The following is a 21,607-nucleotide window of genomic DNA, read 5'->3' as shown; positions in this document are numbered from 1 at the left end:
CCTAGCACAATTGCACACCACTTTCACTTTAGGGCCAAGGACACCTGGCTGCCTCACCACTATGGCTCAAGGTTACAAGGTGTCAGGTAGATGCTGCTCAAGAGAGATCCAAAACAAATGAGCCCAGGGCAGAAGGCCATTGAGCTAGCAGCCAAGTCTTGGCCCAGGAAAACTCCGTGGCCTCACCCACCTGGGCAATGGCCTCTCTGTAGCTTATGATCATAGAGAGGCCGGAGTCCAATGGAACTGCCTCTAGGCTAATCAGATGAGAGAAACTCCCAGCCCAGCTGGGGAGTGAGGAGCCTTGCCCAAAGGCTCAGAGGCAACAACACGAAGAATTGACTGCTGCCATCTAGGACTGCTTTTGCTGCCAGCATGCGAAGCCAGGAGACAAGCAACCAGTGACACATGCTCAGGGTGAAAAGACAAGAGCACAGGTGAACACAGGTGCACACACACCCCCTATTAGACAAGGATGAGTTGACAATGGGTCACTCCCCTGCCCCCATGCATCTCCAGGGAATATCAGCTCTACCTGAAGGCCTGACTGCACCCAGGCCCCCGGCCTCTCTCCACTCCTCCATTTGAAAGCCCAGCTCTGATGCGCCTGTGCAGCAAAGGTCTGCACACCCAAACTGATGCCCTTCACACTACCAGGAAAGGGAACTGGCAGAGGATGAGTTTCTGCTCACCTTACAACCCCACCCCACTCTGGGGAGGCCCTAGAATAGGAGACTCCGAAGAGTCTGATGCAGCCCGCCAAAGACTTGGGGCAAGCATCTAAAAGGAAATCCTCCTCCTTAGCCAGCATCACTCACTACTTTTTCATTTATGCTCCTCAGAAAGGAAACCCACTGCTGGATTAAGGACCACTTAAGCACAGAAGAGAGAATACTGAATACCCTTTGGCAACAAAATACCACCGGCAAAAGGAAAAGGCTAGACAAGGAGCAATGGAAAGACAGAATTAAAACAAACACAAGACTTCATCTGCTAGAATGCAGTGAGTACTTCACAACTCTGTTTCTGAAAAGCATGAGTCAGCAACAACTGTGGTTACAGAGAAAAATTACCTAAATCTATTTCTAGATGTGTACATTTATTTAACATACCTTCTGGAATTCAGCTTAAAGGCCTGACATGAATTTGATGAGTTAAGCTTTTCTATCTGACTTCTTTCAGGGGATCCTGATAGACCCTAAGTGGAGTTTTCCCTTAAGTCTTCAATGCTAACAGTTCTCTGGAAAGACCACCTCTGTTCAGTCCTGGGCTTTTTTTTTTTTTTTTTTTTTAGAAAAAGCAGTCATGCTGTTTGACTTGAAAGTCACAAGCATCATTCTGGCATCTAAGTGAATGACTGACCCAAACAAAATAGCTCTAAAACCCCTCAACTGGCTATTCCACAAGACCAGCCCCTGCTGAAGCACCGCTTCTTGCCATAGGCAAGATGGCTCGGCTGACCTATGCAGTCAGCAGGGGCAACCACGGCTGCAACCTGACTCAGCTGTAATGGTCTCCTCAGCTAGCTGCTGTGGTCTCCCCACCCCACCCAAGCCCACCTGCTTGCCTGCCTGCACTCCTGCCCCAAGCTTCATCCCAATGAGTGCAGAGAGGGGGAAATGGTAGCGTTAGTGTGGAGAAGTTACTGTAGGTGTGCAGAAATCACAGACAGGTTGTTGCAAATGCTCACCACGTTTGATCAACACGGTCAATGTCCCTGCAAGGAGGGGAGAAAGAGCTCAGAGAAGAAGTCAACTAAAGACATTTGGGCTTGGGGTGAGGGTGGGGAGATACACAGTCCTAGAAGCATCATCACTAGACAAAGAGGTGGTTCCATTTTCAATCCAGGTCCATTCATGTGGGTGGGCTATGTCACACAGTTCAGATAAAAGTCCTACCCCAAGAACACTGAACATCCTCCAGTCACCACCCCAGCTGGGGCAAAGCATCCTTAGCCACTCACTACCCCAACCCAGAAGGAAGAAAGAAGTCAGGAGCCTTATGGATTGAAGACTATACCCTAAGCTATTCCCACTAGTCCTCCAACCAATAAGTATGTGGTCAGGGAGCGGGGGTAAGGAGTAGGAAAACGAAGTTCCCTGCCCACAGCAGGAAAACTGTCTTTGCTCACAGCAGCCGTGCTGAATGGGAAGAAATTGTATTCTAGGAATAAGAAATGGCGGTGTGGGTGGTGGCGGCAGTTGCTCCACCAATCCAGGAAGCAAAATAAAAAAGGGACATCATTTTCAAAACTTACGATCACTCTAAAATGGAAGAAAGACACCCAGTGCAGTTCTGCAAACACCAATTTCAGAGGCACAAAAGGTGAGTCAGGGTCCTGTAGACCCTGGGGTCTGCCTCAGAACACTGCCAGCCAGCTGACTGCATCTTTCAAATCTGCAGGCTCTGTGGACCAAACCTCAGCCTCTACACCCCCACCCACCCCACCACACCCTCCCAGTGGCACCTGCAGTGGTGCTTCCTGCTGGCAAGCCAGAAGGCGCTGTCGCATGCATAGCAGTGGGCGGCCAGGTGGTCAGGGAGCCAACGGGTCATCTGTAAAACGGATGAGGCCAGGTTAGTGACAGGAGATGGGCCATCCAGCCGGAGCCAACAGAGCCATGCTGGGGGCAGCAAGAGTCACAAGGACCACACTGGCTCCAGTGGCACCAGCCCATCAGGTCTGATGTCAGCAGTACAAGAAAGGCGTCCAAATCGTTTCCCTGGAGGGGACTCCAAACTCTCCTGAGATCAAGTGGCAGGCAACAGCACCCTGGGTCGCTATGAGAGCTGGCAAGGCTCCAGTTCATAGAGGCAATGAGGAGAGAGGGCTGGCCTGCTGCATCTCCCCTGCTGAGAAATTCTAGGCTTGATGGGAATTCATAGGTGCTGAGATTCAGAGAGGCTCAAGGCTAAGTGTGCTGTGTGGTCATTCCTTAGCCAGGGGCAGGGGGAATGGATGATGGGGGTAGAGAAGAACTGCAAAACAGTTGCATGGGTGGCACTCAGAACAGGGGCTGAGCCTGTACCTCCGTGTCCTGTTTATCCACCTGCTCCCAGCTGGCTTCAGAGAAAATCTCTGTGCTGCAGCGAGACAAACAGTTCTGATCCAGAATGCTTTCCGAGTCAGGAATTGAAGTCTGTTGGCAAACAAACACAGCTGAACAGAATGAACCTGGTCTCCTCCCAGAAGAAGAAAGGGCTTGGCAAAGAAGGGAGCACTGGGGACTTTGGGCGGGCCTGGGTGTTAGGGCTGCTGAATCTCTAGGTGCCTCAGCCATCAAGAATTGGGTTGAGCAGGTTCAGAGACAGAGCTGAGCTCAGCTGGAAGAGAGATACACAGATCTAAGGTTATGTGCAGGGATTCTGGCATGGAAAGATAGGCCTCGGGTTCCAGGAAGTGAGTAGGGCAGAAATGACCAGGATGAAGTGGGAACTCAGTGTCAGCTGCTCCAGGGGGCCTGTAAATCCAACCCTGCCACTTACATGTGTGTGTTGAAACTGAGTGCTTTGGGCATGTCCTCCTTTCTCTGAAGGACTCTTTGGGAAAATGAGAAACCATCATTAGTATAAAGGAAAAACCAAGTCAGTTTGAATTGAAAGTCATTGGACGAGCCCGCCTTTAATGTACGCTGACTGCTTCAGAGCCAGACTCACGCTTGTCCTTAATCACGTTGAGACTGCCTCCTTGAGACCCTCCCCTCAGGTACCACCACTCCGGTCACCAGTCTCCATCAGTGCTAACTCCCAACAGTGCTACCTATCCCCATTTCTACTGCCATCACCTGCCGCAAGGTAGGTACAAATATCCGTTTAAAAAGAACTAAACCTTCACAGCTACAGCCCATGTTATGTTTGGGGGTTGGGGGGTGGGGTGCAGCGGCTAATTGTTCCCTAGCTACTGGGGTAGGACAGGCACTATGATTTCACAGGCATATTTGACATTGCCCTACAAATGTTATTCTGCCCAGGAGTTCACGCTTTTCTCAAGGCATGATCCTCTCTCGAAAGAGAACTGACCAACCACATAGTGAGTGCTAACTCTCTTCCTTATTCTGTCTAGACAGGATACTTGTGGAAAGTAAGCAAGACAGGAAAGAAAAAGAAGAACTGCCAATCACCTGGCTGAGGCTGATCTCCAGCCTCTCTCAATTCTGGAACTTTCCAGTTCTTTCAGAAATCTGTACAAAGGGCGCCCCGGCTCAGTGTGCCCTGTCTCCTTGTGCAGCTATGGAGGCACCATGGTGTACTTACCACTTCATCCCCAAAGTCCCCATTGAAGCGTAGGGAGCTGGTCAGGTACTGGCTCTCCAGGCGACTCCTCAGCTCCTGGACTTGTTTCTTCAAGGTCTCCACTTCCTGCTGGTGGCCCGACTCAATCTGACGCAGGCGCTGTTGGATAGTGTCCGTGTACACAGGCATGCCGTCGTCGTCCAGGTGGCTGCGGGAAGGCTGGTCAGGGCTGCCAGTTGCAGACGCCCTCCCCGAGTGGCTGTGCAGCCACTTGTGGTGCAAGTTCCTCGAGTGTAAGTGGGCAGAGCTGCAGCTTGTGGCAGACAGCTGGCGGCTCAGTGAGTCCTTGCTCCTACCAGTCTCCCCATTGGCGCAGTGCCCATTGGGGGTAGGGTACTTCTGGAGGGTACTATGCCCTGGGGGCTGCTCTGAGGCCTTATTTTCAGTCTCTGGAGCACCATTGCACACAAGCCCCTCTTTACATTCGGCTAAAGGCAAGGCACAAGGAGAATGCGCTGGGCTCTGGGTGCCGCTGGGGGAAGTCCTATACACCAGAGATCCCACTTGGGGCCTCTCAGCCAGGCTCCTCTCTGAAGGCCTGGGCTCCATGGCTTGAGGAAGCTCCTCCTTGCCACTGAACCTGCCACTGCTTACCCTGGCAGGTAAGCAAGGTTTATCATGGCCTTGGGGACCACTTTCTGACTTCACTTTATCTTCCACTAACATGTCCATGGAACTATCCGCGTTTGGTCCTCTGGTCTCAAATGAAACTTGGGAGGGCAGAGAACTTGACTGTGAGGTACCAGAGCCAACTTTTACATCTACTGAGATTGGAAGGACTGCTTCCTCCCTGTCCTGTGTGATAGCTCCTATTCGAGACTGTTCCACAGGGACCTCCTGGGCATCCTCTCCCTGGGGGGGCTCCTGTAGAGAACTGGGGAGAATACTGTGCCCACCCTGCTGCTCAGGAATACCCTGTGAGAGCACAAGAAGGCTGGTGCCTGGATGGCTCCTTAGAGCAGCATCACCCAGTTCTGGCTCTTGATGAAGCACAATGGCTGGGAGCTCAGGGGTCTTCCCCCTGCTCCCCTCTTCTAAAAGAGCCTCCTCTTTGACCTCCTGCATCCCCCTGTGGGCAGGCTCCTCTACCCCACTCTCCTCTTTGGTGGCCTCTTGCAGGATATTCTCCATCTGCCCCTCAGCTACTCCAGCTGCAACAGACAGCTCGGCACCACCCAGCACTTTGGCTGGCTTCCCCAGGCTGTCAGGATCCAGAAGCTCCTCTCCAGGACCAGCCAGAGTGCTCAGTTCCAGCGAGCGACGGTGCTCCTGCCACTTCTCATTCAGGCTTGGGTCACTGCTGCGCCGGCTGGCTAGAGGCACTGTGTTCTCGCAGGCTGTGGTCAGATTGTCAAATGATCTAGTCTTTGGTAGCCTAAAGGAAGGAGTTTGGGGGAAATGAGAATATGAGGTTGTTCACAGGGAAGTAGGAGACAACAGGTTTTAACAGGCAGTCATTTCATAAACGGCTCCATTACGGCTACTCAAGGAGCCATGGCGCATCTGGAGTAAGGCTCAGACTGCAGGAAGGCAGAGCTCCAGGACGAGTACTTCTATTCCTCTGGCACCATCCCTACCCCATGCCCAACACATACAAATAAGCTAATAGCAAATGCTATTTTAAAAAGATATTCTTCATGATACTGCTGTGTTTCTCAATTAGTGGCAGAGGAAAGTAGCACTGCTGATCTTCTGATATTACAATATTTTAAATTATTATTCATCAGTCTGCATTCAGTAAAGCTAATTCATAGGTCTCAAAGCCAGACTGTCTATCATCTGACGGCATCTGCCTTTCAAGCCCAGGACAGCAAGTCACAGCAGGCAGGCAGGAGCACAGAGCAGTGGCTGAAACTCAAGCCAGAGGGTCACAAGGAACCCAGAGGATATGCTCCATCACTGAGAAACTGCTTGGTGCATGCAAGAGAGTGATGTAGCAACAGGGCCCAGTACTCTTCAGGAAACAAGGCTCTTACAGCCTCATAGCCCAAAACCCTTATACCTTCCCTAAGAAAACTTCAGAGATCTAAGAAAGATGTGTGGAACCAGACAATGTCATGATCTCCAACCATCCCTGGATGCATCCCAACACAGGAGTAACCCACAAAGGACCTGCAGTCTTGGCATCAGCCCCAGGCTCACCGACTCAGAGGTGGATCATCAGGGCTGGTGCCAGGGGCTGGGTATGGTGCACAGCTGTCGTCCACGGGGGTGGACGGGGATGGGCAGGGCAGGTACACTGCACTCCACAGCATCAGGTTACGCACGTGGCACACAGGGTACAACACCTGAAGAGAGAGCGGTGGACACAGGTTTAAACAACTTCCAACAAGTCTGTTAGAAATGTCTAGAAATGAGGGTGAAGAAGCAAGCACCAAGCAGGAACACCCAGCAGTCCTGTACAATCTCCAGGGGGCATTAGCATGAGTGGATGCAGCTCTATCACGGGGGGTGGTGGGTAGATGGGACATTTTTCACCTGACAGCCTCTGTGAGAATGAAAATCTAAAAAAAATTCTTTAAATCCATTTCTCATTAGTTGTTTCTTAGGTCACCTTTATTGAATGACTGGCTTTTCTCAACCTAATTTGTTGCTTTTACTGCACAAGAAAATGAGTCATTCTGCTAGATGGTGATAGTTCCCTAGTACAAAAGCTTGGCTTCAGAACACACTGTCAAACCTGTTTTATAGGATCATCTAAATTAATCAAGTTAAAAGGAGGGAATTTTCTTCTGTACTGTTACTTCCCCAGCAGGCACAGGAGACAGAGAAGCAGCTAGCTTCAATCTTTCCTTGGACTACTTAACTGTAGTAAGAGGTTTATTAATAGTCCAGCAAATCAATATAACCTCTGATTAGCCTCCTTGTGACTTTAGAACTTAAGATGCATTCTGACAAAAGGAACATTACTGTGTACATTACTGTGTACCAATGCATAGATATAAGTGCCTCCTTTTCTCTGCTTAACAGAAAGTGTTCCTTTGAGGAACAAAGTCTTAAAGGGCCTGCCAGTTCTCCATGTGAGCAGAGGATCACACAGACACACTGCTGGTGTCACACACAGTTTTCTGCTGAGACAGATGCTGCAATGGGTATCATTGCCTGTTGACACTGGAAGGGTGCTGGGGGCCTGCACCTCCTTCTGAGCTATCAGGGGCATCCAGGGAATAACTTAAGTGCCTCCTCCACTTGTTAGACAGAACATGCTAGAAATAAGTTAAGCTCTGGCAGAGGTGCCAGAAAAGATTCATGTCTAGAGTGGCAAAGTTAGAGATGTTTGTTAAATCAAACCACCCTGAACAAAGAGCAGTCAGAAGCAGGGCAGAATAACCAGAAAACAGGCCTTTCTCAGGACAGAGTGGTTGGGAAAAAATGGAACTACTCCATCCAGAGACAACTGAGATGCCTTCAAGAGTCACTTCTCAAAAAAGATCCCATATGTCCCCATCCCCAAATTCATTCTGCTGATGAGGGAGAAAAGACTAAAGAATACATACGGCTTCTGACTGAGAGGAATACAGTAGGTTTTTGAAAGCCTTGTTGCCCGCCCGAAGCAGCGACCACACAGAACATGTCCGTTCCTGAGTATGTTTTTCCCCTCTCTCCTTGGCGTTGTTGCACAGGAATGTTCCAAAGAGGCAGGAATAGGTATGCTGCACCAGTTTCACCTGTGGGAGTCCAATATGAGGCAAAATCAAGCAATGGGTACACCATTTTCTGGGGGAAGGTCAGCCCAGCTAAGCCACCTTCCCCAACACCCCTGATGTGCACTTCAGTTCACGCTTGGTAAGGATGGGGGGGGGACCCAAGTAAGCCACCCAATCGCAGACTCCTCATAACCCCAGCCACCATCACTCCTAAGTCAAAACAGCAAAGACAGGGTGTTGGCACCCCCATCCTCTTGGCCTCCCTTGTAAACAGTCTCCAAGGTCCCAAGTTAACAGCTACCCATATAAACTGGACATAGGAGCAGGTCAGTGTGCAACCCAAGCCTGAACTTCTAAACAGCTTTTCATTCAGCAAGTTGCTATTGAGCATCTCACATACCCCAAATGTTTCTGTGGGTGCTGGACAGGCAACAGTGAGAAGACGGCTCTCCTGCCCTGGTAGAGCTCACTCTGGCTGTGGGGGGAGGGGTGACCAGTGCTATGGACAATAAGGCAGGGTAAGAGGGCCAGAGCACATGCAGGGCAGCGTGAGAAGGCTCACTGGCCTCTAGAGACCTGATGGAAGTGAGAGAGCAGATTATACCAGCCGGGGGTGGGAGAGGAGGCTGCTCCAGGCAGAGGCAACCGCCAGCACAATGGCCTTGAGGTGAGTACAGGATTGCAACTTCTGAGGAACTGACAGACATTGCATGAGGCGGAGGATGGGAGGAAATGAGCCTGGACAGGCTTGCAGGCCATTTTAAGGACTGTGGAGAGAGCCTTGGAGGACTTGCAGGCCATTTTAAGGACTGTGACTTTTATTCTGTGTGAAAAGCAGAGTCATTGGAGGTTTCCTGACAGAGGAATGATACAGTCTGTATCATGTTTTAGAAGGATCCCTCAGGCTGCTAGACTGACTCGGAAATTGGGACAGGAGATGTGGTGGCTTAGACTAGTGCTGGGAACAGCACAGGTAGCAATAAGTTATCAGGTTTTAGATATATTTTTAAAGCAGAGCTGCAGAATCTGCTGACAGACTGAATATGGAATATGAAAGAAAGGAGAGTTGAGGATGACATAAAAGTTTCTGCCCTAAATGAATCGAAGGTTTGAGTTGCCATTTGGTGAGATGGAAGACTTCTGGAAGATCAGTTTTGGGGTGAAGCCATATGGAAATCAACAACTAAGTTCTGAACATGTTAAGTTTGAAATACCATTAAGACATCCAAGTGGAGATACTGAGTAGTCACAAGTGGATGAGAGCCTGGAGTTAAGTGGAGAGAGAGATCTGAGCTGAAGACGTATACATGTGGGAATCACAGAGAGCAATTAAAGCCAACAAACTGGATGAAATCCCTAGAGAAGGAGGCTGAGCCCTGGGCACTCCCAGCATTCACAAGTGGGGAGGGAAAGAGGAACCAGCAAAGGAGACAGAAAGGACCAGTTGGTGAAGCGGAGGAGAACTAAGAGTGTGTGCTGGAAGTCAACTGAAGAAAGTGTTTCAAGAAAGGAGTGATTAAATTGTGCCAAATTTTAATGATGGATCAAAGAAGATGAAGGCAGTCAAAAGGTACAGACTTCCAGTTATAAAATAAGTAAGTTGTGGGATGTGATGTGCAGCAGGGTGACTGTAAGTTAGTAATACTGTACTGTATATTTGAAGGTTGCCAGGAGAGGACATCTTAAAAGTTCTCATCACAAGAAAAAAACTTTGTAACTATGTATGGTAACAGATGTTAACTAGAATTTTGTGGTAATCTTTTAGCAATATATACAAATATCAAATCACTGTTGTACACCTGAAACTAATATAATGTTATCTATCACTTATACTGCAATTAAAAAAAAGAAGGGTGATTGAAAACTGATCACTGGATTAGAAATGTGAAGGTCACTGGTGACCTTAACAAGAGCAGCTCTGGTAAAGTGGTGGAGTGAACACCTGACTGGGCCAGGTTTAAAAGAGAATGGGAGGAGAAGCGTTTGAGAGAGTAAATGTCAAGACTTGAGGAGCTCTGCTGTGAAGAAATGAGGTATGAAAAATGAGATAATAGCTAGAGGGGGATGCAGGACCCAGAAATGGTTTTGATGAAATAGGAGGCACTATACCATGCTTGTATGCTGATGGCAATGATCTGGTAAAAAAGGAAAATAGGCTGACGCAGAGGGCAGGGAGGAGAAATGCTGAAGCCATGAAGCTGAGCAAAGGAGGGGGGTGGAAGCTGGTGCACAAGTGGAGGAGGGGCTGGAAGAGGGCAAGGATAGTACATCCTCCTTCAAAGGACAGGGAGCAGAGAGTGTGGAACAGACGCAGGGGGGTTGGTAGATGGACTGGAGGGAGCAGATGAAAATCTATTGTTTCTATTTCTAACTACTGTTTAGTGTGCTTCTGTCCATTTTAAAAGTTATATTTAGAAGAACTCAAAGTTTATGTAAACTTAGTACACATGGATTCACTAAATAAACAAACACCTGTTTATTACTATTGTTTTTTAATTAAAAATGGAAGAATGGCCCCTCAAATTCTAGAAAAGATGCAGTTTCATGTGAAAACTGGCCCACTAACATTTGCATTGATACCCCTATGAATTTAGAAGGTCCCCAAAACGAAGAATCACAAGCCCAAACTCACAAGGAATGCTTCATTGAACTCAAAAGAGCACGGAAATTGCCTCTGAAGCTGATGAACACAGTCAAGCCACTGTAAAAACACTGGACAACGTTCGTTCAGATCATCCGAGTTCTCCCCATGACCACACCGGTCAGCAAACTTGTGGCCAAAATCCAGCCACTCCATCTCCACGAGGACCTGGAAACCCTGCGGGGAAGCACCCACGAGAGACCCATTTGTGCTTGTCTATCCAAACTATAACTGTCCTGAGCCTAATGTCACCAACAGTGATCCCTTTTAACACCCTCCCACTAAGCCCACCAGGAGCCCCTAACCCAGCCCCACGGCCAAAGGATGGGACACAGGCTTAGGGCAGTTTCCCGATTCCCTCAACTCCATTCCATATCATCAAAAGGGTGGTAACTAAGCATTTATCTAAGTCTTTGTTGAGACTATTTATATTTTTAGCCCTTCATTCACTATAAAAAAGTCATACTTTTTTCCCCCTTAATTTCTTTTTTATTTTTTAATTTCTATCTTTCATGGTATCCTTACAAAGCCATGTTTGTAAAATCTTTCCCCATCCCAGATTTACATATATTTTAGGGGACCTTTATGGTTTTTCTTATATCTTTAACCCAATAGGTGATTATTTCACAATAGGGTTCTTTCTCCACAGAACATTGTGGTGATATACAGACCCATTACCATAATAAGCATGTCAAGATCCTTCTATAGAAGCCCCACTTTCCTGGGGTATCCAAGTAGATACTCTGCAAAGGAAAACATGTCTGTATTCTCAATACCTTGTTATCCACAATCTATCCCCTTTTAAGAGGCACAAGCACTGTGGTACGTACCACAACAATTTAGCTAAAGATAAAGGAGCAATGATTCAAAACTAAAGAAATTTCACTTTCACTGGACCTAGCCACCTCAATCAAAACTGATCATAAAACTCTCCAAGGTTTCCCCCACTCATCCTAAAGTGTCAAATCCTACCTCTATGGTTCGGTAATAAGGGTCCAGCAAGAGCTTAGCCAATGCCACAATCTGGGGGGTGCGGTCCCAGCCATCCGAGCAGTGTGCTAGCACTGGTCGTTGATCACGATCCACAGCATGCACTACCAGAAGTGCTGACTTCAGAAGCACAGACAGGTGATGGAGCCATTTTGTACTTTCAAGAGCTGAGAGCCAACTACAAAAATAAAACAGAAGGGGATAGGAAATGCTGATTTTTATGATATACTGGGTCATGCCAAATACCAGTCATATTAAAAAGCAATTCCCAAAGACTTTTCCTTCCAAATAAAACACTGCCAAAACAAACAGAAAATCTCTGTGTTTACAAAGCATGTACAAGGATGAGACCCAAGCCCTACCATGCAATAGAGGAGAGCCTTCGAAATAGGACAGTAATTAACAGGGCCACCTTTTGTTCCAAAAATCTTATAGCTTATTTCCCAGAGAGAATTAATATTTAATATTTTTTTGTCCATAATAGGTATATCTACCCAGTATAAGAAAAGTAGCTCTTCCTGGAATCTTCTCCAAAAAAAACCAAAAAACAAAAAACACAGCCACTCTGAGATGGAAAAGAGAAAATATTTATATTTAATGATCAGCAACTCTGCCCAGCAAGTTCTCAAAAAAAAAGGTAAAGAAAACTCAAATATAAGTATGTCTGTAATAAGATACAAGCTAGATGCCACATCCAACACTGCAGACAACATTGCTTACTACCCACACCCCAACACCTACCACTGATCAAGTCTTGAATGTCTATGGATTAAAACTGGATGGGCCCACACTAATGATTTAGAACACAAATTAGTACGCCTGTGGCTACACAGTTTCTGGGCTTAGTACTGACTGGATTCAGCAGGGATCTAAAAGAACCTTTTTTTGAAAGGCCTTCAGGAAGTATCAGATCCCAAGAATGGCCCCTTGGGAATAATCACAAGCTGATAACAAATGGGTTTTTAACTGTGTTGACATTTTATTTCTTGTGCCCTGTCATGAATTCTACTCCCCAACCCCCCCAAAAAGCTCCAATTTCTCCAAAATGTGATCAGATTTGTAGTTAAGACCACAGTCTAGTCCTTCAAACTCTGAGTTTGAGGAGAGAATAAATACTTCTGTCAGGGGACTATGAGAAGGCTTTTGCCAAGACTAGCCTATAAAGGCTTATTAAACCTTGGGGAATGAGTATGAATTTTTGGAATAGTCCAAAGAGAGGGTCTTTCCAGGCAAACACACATCAGAATGTACTGCATAAGCACTGGCTTCACATGGATTTGCTTGTTCTACCAACCAGACTCTGACTCCTCAGTGGGCAGACACTGTGTCTCAGGCACAGCTATACCCTCCTTGTGCAGTGCCTAGCACACACTGAAGGTTCCTACTTTTTAAGTTGTGGATAAAAATTCTATCTCAAGACCTTCTATGTCCTACTAAATACCTGAGAAACACTTTTTGCTGGTGGATTGATTATTTATTCTCATTCCTCACACAGTCTTGAAAAAAAATAAAAGATGAGGCTTAGGAGAACAAATACTAACTTATCTCCTGGCCTCTGGAGAAACAGTAAATGAGAACCTGGTTCTCTTGAACCTGACTGAATCATTCTTACGTACCACTTGGTGTCTTCCGTCCATGCCTAACACAGGAGCTGCACTCCAAAATCTGCCAAAGGAGGAGGTGCGCTGAGACTCCAGGCTCCCTTGTCCTATTCTCAAAAGCTGAGGTAGCAACCTAAGCATGCTGTAGCCCTCTATGGCCGCAAACAAGTGTCAGGAGGCTCGCTTATAAGCTGGTCCCGCCTCTCCCATAGCTTCTTTTTATCCACAAGGGAAGCTTCAGTACTGCATTATGATTTGCTGCCAAATACAGACAAAGCATTTCCTTCTTCCTTTACAACCTCCCTCCTCCTCCCTGACATTCATTTGGACCAAGCAAGGGCTAATTACATCTTCTTGACTCAGAGTTTAAAAAACAGCTTTTTAAGAAAGAATTTTAACTTATGGAAGATATTAGAGATCAGGTAGTACTGACTCTATCCCTTTTATTTTATAGACAGGAAAAACGGATAACCACAGGAATTAAGCCACTGGCCTAAGTCACACAGTCAATTAGTGGCAGATCTCCTGAATCCTCAGCCAGGCTCTTTCTATGCCCTCCCTTTAGGAAAGAGTACTACTAGCTAGGTTCTGAATATGTATAGCAGATGCAAGTTGCTAATCCCCAAAGCAGAGCAGCGATCTCATTTCTTCCGTCAGGCTTTTCCCCAAGGACAACTGCTTCACCCTCTGGGCTGATTGCAAATGTGATGAATTTAATCATTTGCTACCAGGAGTTAGTACAAGTGGTTCAGGCAGCCATTTGATTTAATAAATCAAACAATGCTGCAAAATTGATGCAATCATGAGATCTACTGAACAGAACCCAGGGAAATAGCTATGGGATCTAGCACAAACACCAGAACAGAGAAAATTCTGTCTTCTCTGGCACCATTTCTGGCTTCCTGAAACAGTAAAACAGGGGCTTTTAAATATTTATCTGTCCATATTTGTTTTACAGAGCATTCCTCCTAATTTATCTTGTATTCAAACAGTTCCCTTGGGGGGAGGAGTGTTATTTCACCTTCCTCACAGCAAATGCCAGCCATTCATTTTTAATAAGCAATAAAAATCACGGTAATGTTCTTAGTAAGTAAGATGGTAGTTTAGAAATCAGAAGCAAATGTAAAAGGAACTGACCTACTGGCAAGTTTAAAGAATGTTTAACCCTTTTCAGAACATAATGAATAAATTTTTACTCTTCATGGTAAAACATTCCAGTTCATAGCAAGTTAAGTGTCACTACAGGATGTCAGAAAACAAAGAATTAAGTTACTCTGAGTCAAAAACATGTGGAAGAAAAGGAAGAGGGCCCAGGAAAAATAAGAAGGCAATGTTTCCATTCTGAGGGCTGAGATCTGTTCTTTGCTGCACATTTTAAACCTTTCAAAGTGCTAGATTTTTCTTCCAGCTCCTCCTTTGTGCTGCATGCTCCTAACACAGGAATGAGAATAACCATGGACTCTGAAAGTTAAACTGAAATTTACCAAAAAATAGAAAGACACCTTCAAACTCATTAAAAAAAAAAAAAAAAAATCAGTGCAAACTTAAAGCCAAAGCCAAGGTCTTACTTTCCCGGATCTGGCATCTGTGTGCACAGCAATCGCAGAGACTGAAAACTCCTCCGAATTGAATGAATATTTGCCATCCCCATAAAAACAACTTCACAGTTCGGGTAATACTCTGGAGAGAATAAGAACAAAGAGAACACAAATATGTTGAATTTAAAGTCCAAATGGCCAAATTTAAAAGGAGCAAACCGGCTATAAAATAAACCCACTGTAGCTGCTGACTAATGAAATGCCAATGTTTTGATGCCTATTAGTCCAGTCCTTTATTATGAGAGGAAAACAGTGCTTGATTTTTAGCTGTCTTTTCAAAAAGGAAGGTTAGATTTGTGAAGAAGATACTGATATAAAATAGAAGCTGTTATTTTTTTTAAAAAAAGATCTGTATACTTCCATCTTACCCCAGGTTTACTTCTTGGGCCTCTACTAACTTGCATCTCTGGAATCTCTTTGAAAAGAACCTAGCAGAACCATGCATTTCTGCATTCAAATTTCACCTTGGTACAACTGCTTTTAGATTCCAGCTTAGCTCTCATCTGAATAAGGAGCTCAGTGCCTCTACCTGCTCCAACAGCACACAACTGGCACCTAACAGGTCCCTCCTTGGAGAAAGCCAGCGTTCAAACAGTAGGGGTGTTATAGGTCAGCACTGAGGCACTTTGCTAGAGTTTTGTATTTGCTGCTTCAATTTCTACCCCATGTTTTCTAAGTAAAAGTCATGTGAGGAGTTTTCTGTGAGGCTAGTAATGAGCATACCCACTGTCAAACACAAAGAAAGCTTTTAGAAGGCTGAGAAATTGAGCTGCTAAAGAAGAAGCTTCCAAACATAACAGGCCTTATTATGGGAGAGGATTTACTTTCCTTATCACCTAAAAGTTGGCACAGGGAAGGAAGATTCTTTAGTTTCACTGCACCTCCTCCTCCATTTCTCCCTTAAAAAGAGCATACAGTATTAAGAATCCAAGAAGGAGCTCTGGCTGTCTCAAGATAGGTTGAGGAACATGGCTTTCCATTCACTTCAAATTGAGAACTAAGACCCAGCTGGGCATGGGGTGGACTCACAGGGACAGAGGGTCAGGGACGAAAGCACTGTGCACCTCACCTGGGCATTCACAGCCTCCTCCTTTGGCTCGGTTCGCCACAGCTGCTGCATAGGAGCGTGCATCCAAGATCAAAAGCTTCTGTGGTTGGACAGCTAAACTCTCTGCTCCTGAAGCATTTGACAGAGAAGAATCTAGGGACATCAGGAGCAGGAAGGAAAAACTAAATGAACCTGTCTCTCCCAGAACTGTTGCAAAATAAGAACCACAGGCACTTATTACAGTACCCAAAAAACTGAAATCCACCTAACCAAAACTACATTAATACAATAGGACTTCTCTCTCTAGTTTGTTTTCTATTTTGCCTACAATCTCCTATACCGCATTTCTACATCTGTCCTAGAATAACTACAACATAATCCTGGTGTTTCCCCCCATGGTCTGGAGACACTGCAGGTCCCCTATCACATATATATTCCATCTTGTCACGATGGCAAGAAAGACAACAAACACTCTAGTCCACTTAAACCAAGTCTGAAACAGAGGGTCTTCTGGTTTTTGCCAAGATCCATGACTCCTCAAACAATCCCATCAACTGACGCTTCACTCTCTCTCTCCTATGAAACAAATTCTGTGTCTTATAAAGAAGCCCATTTCAAGAAAAGGTTCTCAGATGCTATAAAAACTGCTGCCAGAGGCCCAGGGAGCACCTTACCAAACTCCACATCAGAAAGGTCTGCATTGGGGAAGTCTCGGGGACTGTTCCTAGTTGACAGCTTGCTGCCACTGGATCGGGAGTCGGAGGCACAAGCTTTGGCTACTGACTGCACCAGGTGCTCATCATCAGCATTTCGCCAGCCCCACCAGCTGACCTCCGGCTGTCCACAGCGGGCAATGACAGCTCCATTGCTCTGGTGCCTGTGCGGGGAGCAAGACAACAACTGTACCCATCCCAGTGGGCCCATTCAGATGCTCTGTGCTCATACAGAAAATGAGATAGTAGATTTTAAATGCCTTAATGAACAGCTTGACTGCAGGTAAGTGATGGTTTAGCTTCAAGTCCTCTCAGGGCAGAAGTCTTATACAGCAACAAGAATAACAAAACCCCGGGACTTCCCTGGCGGCGCAGTGGTTGAGACTCCACACTTCCACTACAGGGGACACGGATTCGATCCCTGGTCAGGGAACTAAGATCCCACATGCCGTGCAGTGTGGACAAAAACTAAATAAGTAATAATTAGGGACTTCCCTGGTGGTCCAGTGGTTAAGACTCCGTGCTCCCAATGCAGGGGGCCCGGGATCGATCCCTGGTCAGGGAACTAGATCCCACATGCCGCAACTAAAAGAGCCTGCATGCCACAAACAAGACCCGGCACAGCCAAATAAATAAATTTTTAAAATAATAATAATAATAATAATAATTAAAAATAAAAAATAACAAAACCTATCTGCATCTTTCTTGATTATCAAACCATTTTAGAGACCTTTGTAGAATAACCAACAAAATGATAAAAGTGTATTTAAAAGTGTATTGTCAGAGAAAAATATTCATAAAATACCTGAATATTTAAATTTATTTTTGGAAAACCAGGTAAAAAATAAACTACAAATACCACACTTAATAATGAAGCATTAATCTCTCCTTTTTAATACTACACCTGAATATCCTAGCATAATAGATGCTGACAAACATTTGTTTCCTCACTGACTTCTGAGGGCCCACTGTAGCAACTGTACACTTAGGGCTGGCTTGAGGATTCTTTTCAAAACAAGATCCCACACGTGGGACTGAAATACTTACCTGGCCTGTAGTGGACTGCTTTACAAAACCTCCTGACATTTCATGAATCACAACTGCTCTTACTATAGGCAGATAGCTCAATGAGCCAGCCACCCTTCTGTAAACTATTAGAAGGAAATGAATAGCATAAACATCAATAAGCCATACTCTGATAAGATCCTTTATCAAGAAATAAGACCAGAAATCATACTCATAGTCTACCTTAAGATGCTCTTAAAACCCAAGCTTTTCCTAATTAGGAATTTTAGTTAGGCAATTTTAGCAACTAAAAAGTTATAAAGGTAATATTATTTGGTGATGAAAAGGAATCAAGTTCTAATACATGTTACAACATGGATGAACCTTGAGTATGTTATTGCTCCTAAGTGAAAGAAGTGAGTCATGAAAGACCACATACTATGATTCCATTTATATAGTGTCCAGAATAGGTAAATCTATAGAGACAGAATGTAGATTTACTGATAACCCAGAGCTAAGGAGCTTGCGGAGGGAATGGGGAGTGACTACTAATGGATCTGGCGTTTCTTTTTGCGGTGGTGAGAATGTACTAAAACAATTGTAGTGATGGCTGCACAACACTGTGAATATACTAAAAAAAAATCACTGAGCTATACACATTAAAAGGGTGAATTGTATGTGACATCTCAATAAAGCTGTTTTTAGAAGTTATAGAGGTAATCAGTTCACTTTAAAAATAAATGAGTAGAAAAGCTAGTAAGCAAAAAATTTTAATGTCTCCCAATTCTATATCCTAGAGAGAACTGTCAATGTCTTTTCCTCCCATTAAAATTGTTTCTAAACACATATTCATACACACATATAACACATGTAGGGCACAGATGGATTTTTAAAAAACAGACTATTGAATCTATTTATCTTGTTCAAGGAACAACGTGAGAAAGATTTTTGTTTTTAATCCTAAAACTCATAAGCAATAAATTAAATTTGGCAATAATCAAATTCCACTGGAACCATCAGTTTGCTTGTAGTTTTTAAATCCTCCCTCATTAGGGGACAAATAATGGAGAGTACTTGTGTATTGCCAACACATTCAATTGGGTCACCTGCTGAATGGAGCCAAACTATAAATAAAACCTCACCAAACTATAAATAAAACCTCACCAAACTATAAATAAAACCTGATTCTTAAAATGCCTCCTAGCATATAATAATAGGTGCTGAGTAACCAATGAGCTGATTGACAGCAAACCCTTTATAGGATAGGCTGGCAGGGCCTTTCCTGCACATCCTTTTCTTCTGAAATCTTTCCCAGCAATGCTCAAGAGGAACAGTAGATGGCACTCATCGGCCTGGGTCTTGGGTTTTAAGGGCCACATTATTATTTTTTTTTGGCCGCACCACATGGCATGCAGGATCTTACTTCCCCCACCAGGGATCGAACCTGTGTCCCCTGCAGTGGAAGCAGGAGTCCTACCTAACCACTGGACTGCCAGGGAATTCCCTAAGGGCCATAGTATTATAATAGCTAGATTGTAACTGAACTGCTGCAATAAGCAGTGAAGTTTTCTGCAGTCTTCTAAATGCTTTAGACTGCATGAAAGAGAACGAAAACACTACAGCTAAAAATCACTAAAGAGCATTTCCATCATTTTACAAATAGAACAAGGAAAAATAAAAATTAAGATGTCCAATGTATGAGTCCCCTACTAAACACTAAATGCTTCAATTTTATATAGAAAGATACAAATGTTTAAACTATCCCTAAGTTAGTATTAATCAACTCCCTAAATGACTAGAAGTTTCTAACACTCAATGCACAAAGGGGGAGAGCTGTGAATTGCACTACAGATGGGCGCCCTTCGCACCATCTTTCTGTGTTAAAGCAATCTCTGTCTTCAATAATAAATCCAATTAAGCACTCTCTCATCACCATAGGAGAAAGCACTAATCAGGTGCTGGTTCAGCATGGTGCTGTCAAGTAACTGCTGCTAGCAACCTCAGGAGTCATTAGTGCAATTTACAGACAACTACATTCAGTAAACACATGTTGGATTCAGAAGCATCCTGCCACCTGAGCTAGGGAAACTTATGCCCTCTGGAAAAAACTTTGGAAGGGGAAAGAAGCTTCCCATGTTTACTCTAAGTTTTTCTTCAGCCTACACTTTCAGGCCTCTCTACCAACAGGGAGAATTCACCAAAAGACCCTTACTTTGAGAATGAGAATCCTTTCCCCTTATGCTCAAAGTCAGCAAACCTCACAAATGCCAGGGCTGCTGATCTAACACAGCTGCTGTCTGCAGAGCAGCAGCTGGCTGCTTTCCCTATTTGAGCTGGGCCGATCACTGATAAGACTCATTAATCCTTTCAGCTTTCCTGTGTCATCCTTACCACTTGAGTGATAGGTAAATTTGGTGACCTACTTTTCTAGGAGTATCTGAAAACAACGGTGATGAAAATTGAGATTGAAAACTTAATGGGTTCCACTGGGACAGAAGCAAATACGTACTTTTCCATCTCTCCCTCTTCAGGGTGGGCATCAGAATCTGCCTTCCATGGACTAAACAAGCTGGTTACCTCAGTGGGAATTCCACAAGGAAATAAACCCCTTCTTACAACCTCAGTATTTCAATGGACTGCCCCCTGGCATGAGTTTCTAACTAAGCCTCACTGGTTTGGCTCGAATTCAAGGAGAGTCCATAATGTCTGCAAACTGGAAAAATGAAATGGAGAATGTGATATTACAAGGACATCTGAAACTGTTCCAAAATAAGAGGGAATGACTTCTTAAAAATTTAACATGATTCTGTGAGAACTGAGCTAGCTATTCACTGAATTATAAAAGCAGCCCTCAGGAATACAACCTACTCCAGACATTGCTTAGGAAGCCCAGTGCTCCATTCAGATGTCGCAGCATACCTGTGAAGTAAGAACATCATTCCCATTTTACTAATTGGGAATGGGCTGAGGTCAGTTAGGGGACTTACTCAAGGTGCCACAGCAAGGTGTGTCAGAGAGAAGACCTGAATTCTAAAACCTGTGCTCATCACCACACCACCACCCCCTTCTAGAACTTGCCTCCCTTGACTCTCCTGCCTTTGATCTCTGATAGCATCTATCCAGCCAAGCCCTAGCCTTCTTCCCTAAATGCTCCCTCTCAAAGCAGACCTCTTCCATGTGTCAAAGTTTCAACCACAAAGACAATCACAAATGACTGAAATCTATACTCCCAATTCTTACTTTCTAGGATTCATCTCTCTCAATCCAAGGGCCAACATCTGAAGCTAAATGCAATGAGCACATTATCTTCCCACAGAATGTCAGAAGGATCTTAAAATAGCAAGTCCAGCCACTTTTCTATTAAAATTTTCTTTTCAGTGTCAACTGAATCATCAGGTAGTGTTCCAGATGAATTACTGGTATATGACTGGACAAGCAGCTTCAGCAATAAGGAAGTACAGAATAACCTGGAAAGTTCCCTGAACCACCACCCCCAGGTTAGCAGCAACAGAAGCAGCAGACCATATGCAGTGGGCAGCAGCACCAAACCAAGCTGGGTCTGGCCAGGCTTACTTACCTGTAGACGACGGCGGGGATGCGCTTCCAGGACCTGAAGCTTGCGACACTTTCTAGTTCTTTGTCAGTGATCCAAGCAGGCACTATGAGCTCCTGTGGATAGCTACCACACAGCCTAACAGGGAAGGTGAGGAAGAGGGAGAAGGGAAGAAGACAGAGAGGGAGGGGAGAAGAGGGAGAGACATGAGTGAGCCAGCAGAAGGATGTCAATCAAGCTACCCCAGAGCCAGTTAAAAGGCAATGAGGAGCATTACCTGAGTCTTGGCCTGCTCAGCAGAATGGGTTGCCTTAAGTGTTTACTTATGTGTATGTCAAATGATACTATCTTGGATTGTTCCACTTGATGCTGCCTTTTGGAAATCTGGCGATCTTAACTATCAATGTAAAAAGGGGAGTTGAGAGGCAGTTACTCCACTGTAACTGTTGTAACCAATATGTGGGTCATTTCTAACTACACAAATGCCCAGTCCAACTGCAGAGGTGGAAGTCTGTGTT

The 21,607-nt window shown here is 45.0% G+C and overlaps 2 protein-coding genes across 28 annotated transcripts in view; one reads left to right on the top strand and one right to left on the bottom strand.

The window, feature by feature from the left end:
- Positions 1-21,607, bottom strand: part of MTMR3 (myotubularin related protein 3) — a 143,654-nt gene that overhangs the window by 13,270 nt on the left and 108,777 nt on the right. For 8 of the 23 annotated variants that reach the window (XM_082354693.1, XM_082354697.1, XM_082354682.1 and 5 more), the window contains 13 exons: positions 21,114-21,227; positions 16,493-16,695; positions 15,840-15,971; positions 14,741-14,852; positions 11,554-11,749; positions 10,573-10,758; positions 7,791-7,961; positions 6,436-6,581; positions 4,255-5,668; positions 3,487-3,540; positions 3,030-3,140; positions 2,468-2,556; positions 1,691-1,717 (listed from right to left, as the gene is read on the bottom strand). In XM_082354693.1, coding sequence (XP_082210819.1) covers positions 1,691-1,717; positions 2,468-2,556; positions 3,030-3,140; positions 3,487-3,540; positions 4,255-5,668; positions 6,436-6,581; positions 7,791-7,961; positions 10,573-10,758; positions 11,554-11,749; positions 14,741-14,852; positions 15,840-15,971; positions 16,493-16,695; positions 21,114-21,227 — 2,955 coding nt within the window. The remainder of the gene's footprint in view (positions 1-1,690; positions 1,718-2,467; positions 2,557-3,029; positions 3,141-3,486; positions 3,541-4,254; positions 5,669-6,435; positions 6,582-7,790; positions 7,962-10,572; positions 10,759-11,553; positions 11,750-14,740; positions 14,853-15,839; positions 15,972-16,492; positions 16,696-21,113; positions 21,228-21,607) is intronic. The other 15 variants (XR_014234279.1, XM_082354692.1, XM_082354694.1 and 12 more) reach the window with 10 other exon arrangements.
- Positions 1-21,607, top strand: part of LOC309611018 (uncharacterized protein) — a 177,161-nt gene that overhangs the window by 153,410 nt on the left and 2,144 nt on the right. For 2 of the 5 annotated variants that reach the window (XR_014234283.1, XR_014234284.1), the window contains exon 5: positions 843-1,372. The exons of 1 other annotated variant lie outside the window; for it this stretch is intronic. The gene's annotated coding sequence lies outside the window, so the exon portion shown is untranslated. Of the gene's footprint in view, positions 1-842; positions 1,373-3,536; positions 4,249-21,607 lie in introns of those variants that run through there. 2 more of the 5 variants (XR_014234281.1, XR_014234282.1) reach the window with 2 other exon arrangements.

Source organism: Balaenoptera borealis, assembly GCF_965194805.1.
Source record: "Balaenoptera borealis genome assembly, chromosome: 14".
Classification (NCBI taxonomy): domain Eukaryota; kingdom Metazoa; phylum Chordata; class Mammalia; order Artiodactyla; family Balaenopteridae; genus Balaenoptera; species Balaenoptera borealis.
Note: the sequence above shows the minus strand (reverse complement) of the source record. Positions and strands in the feature narration are given on the sequence as shown.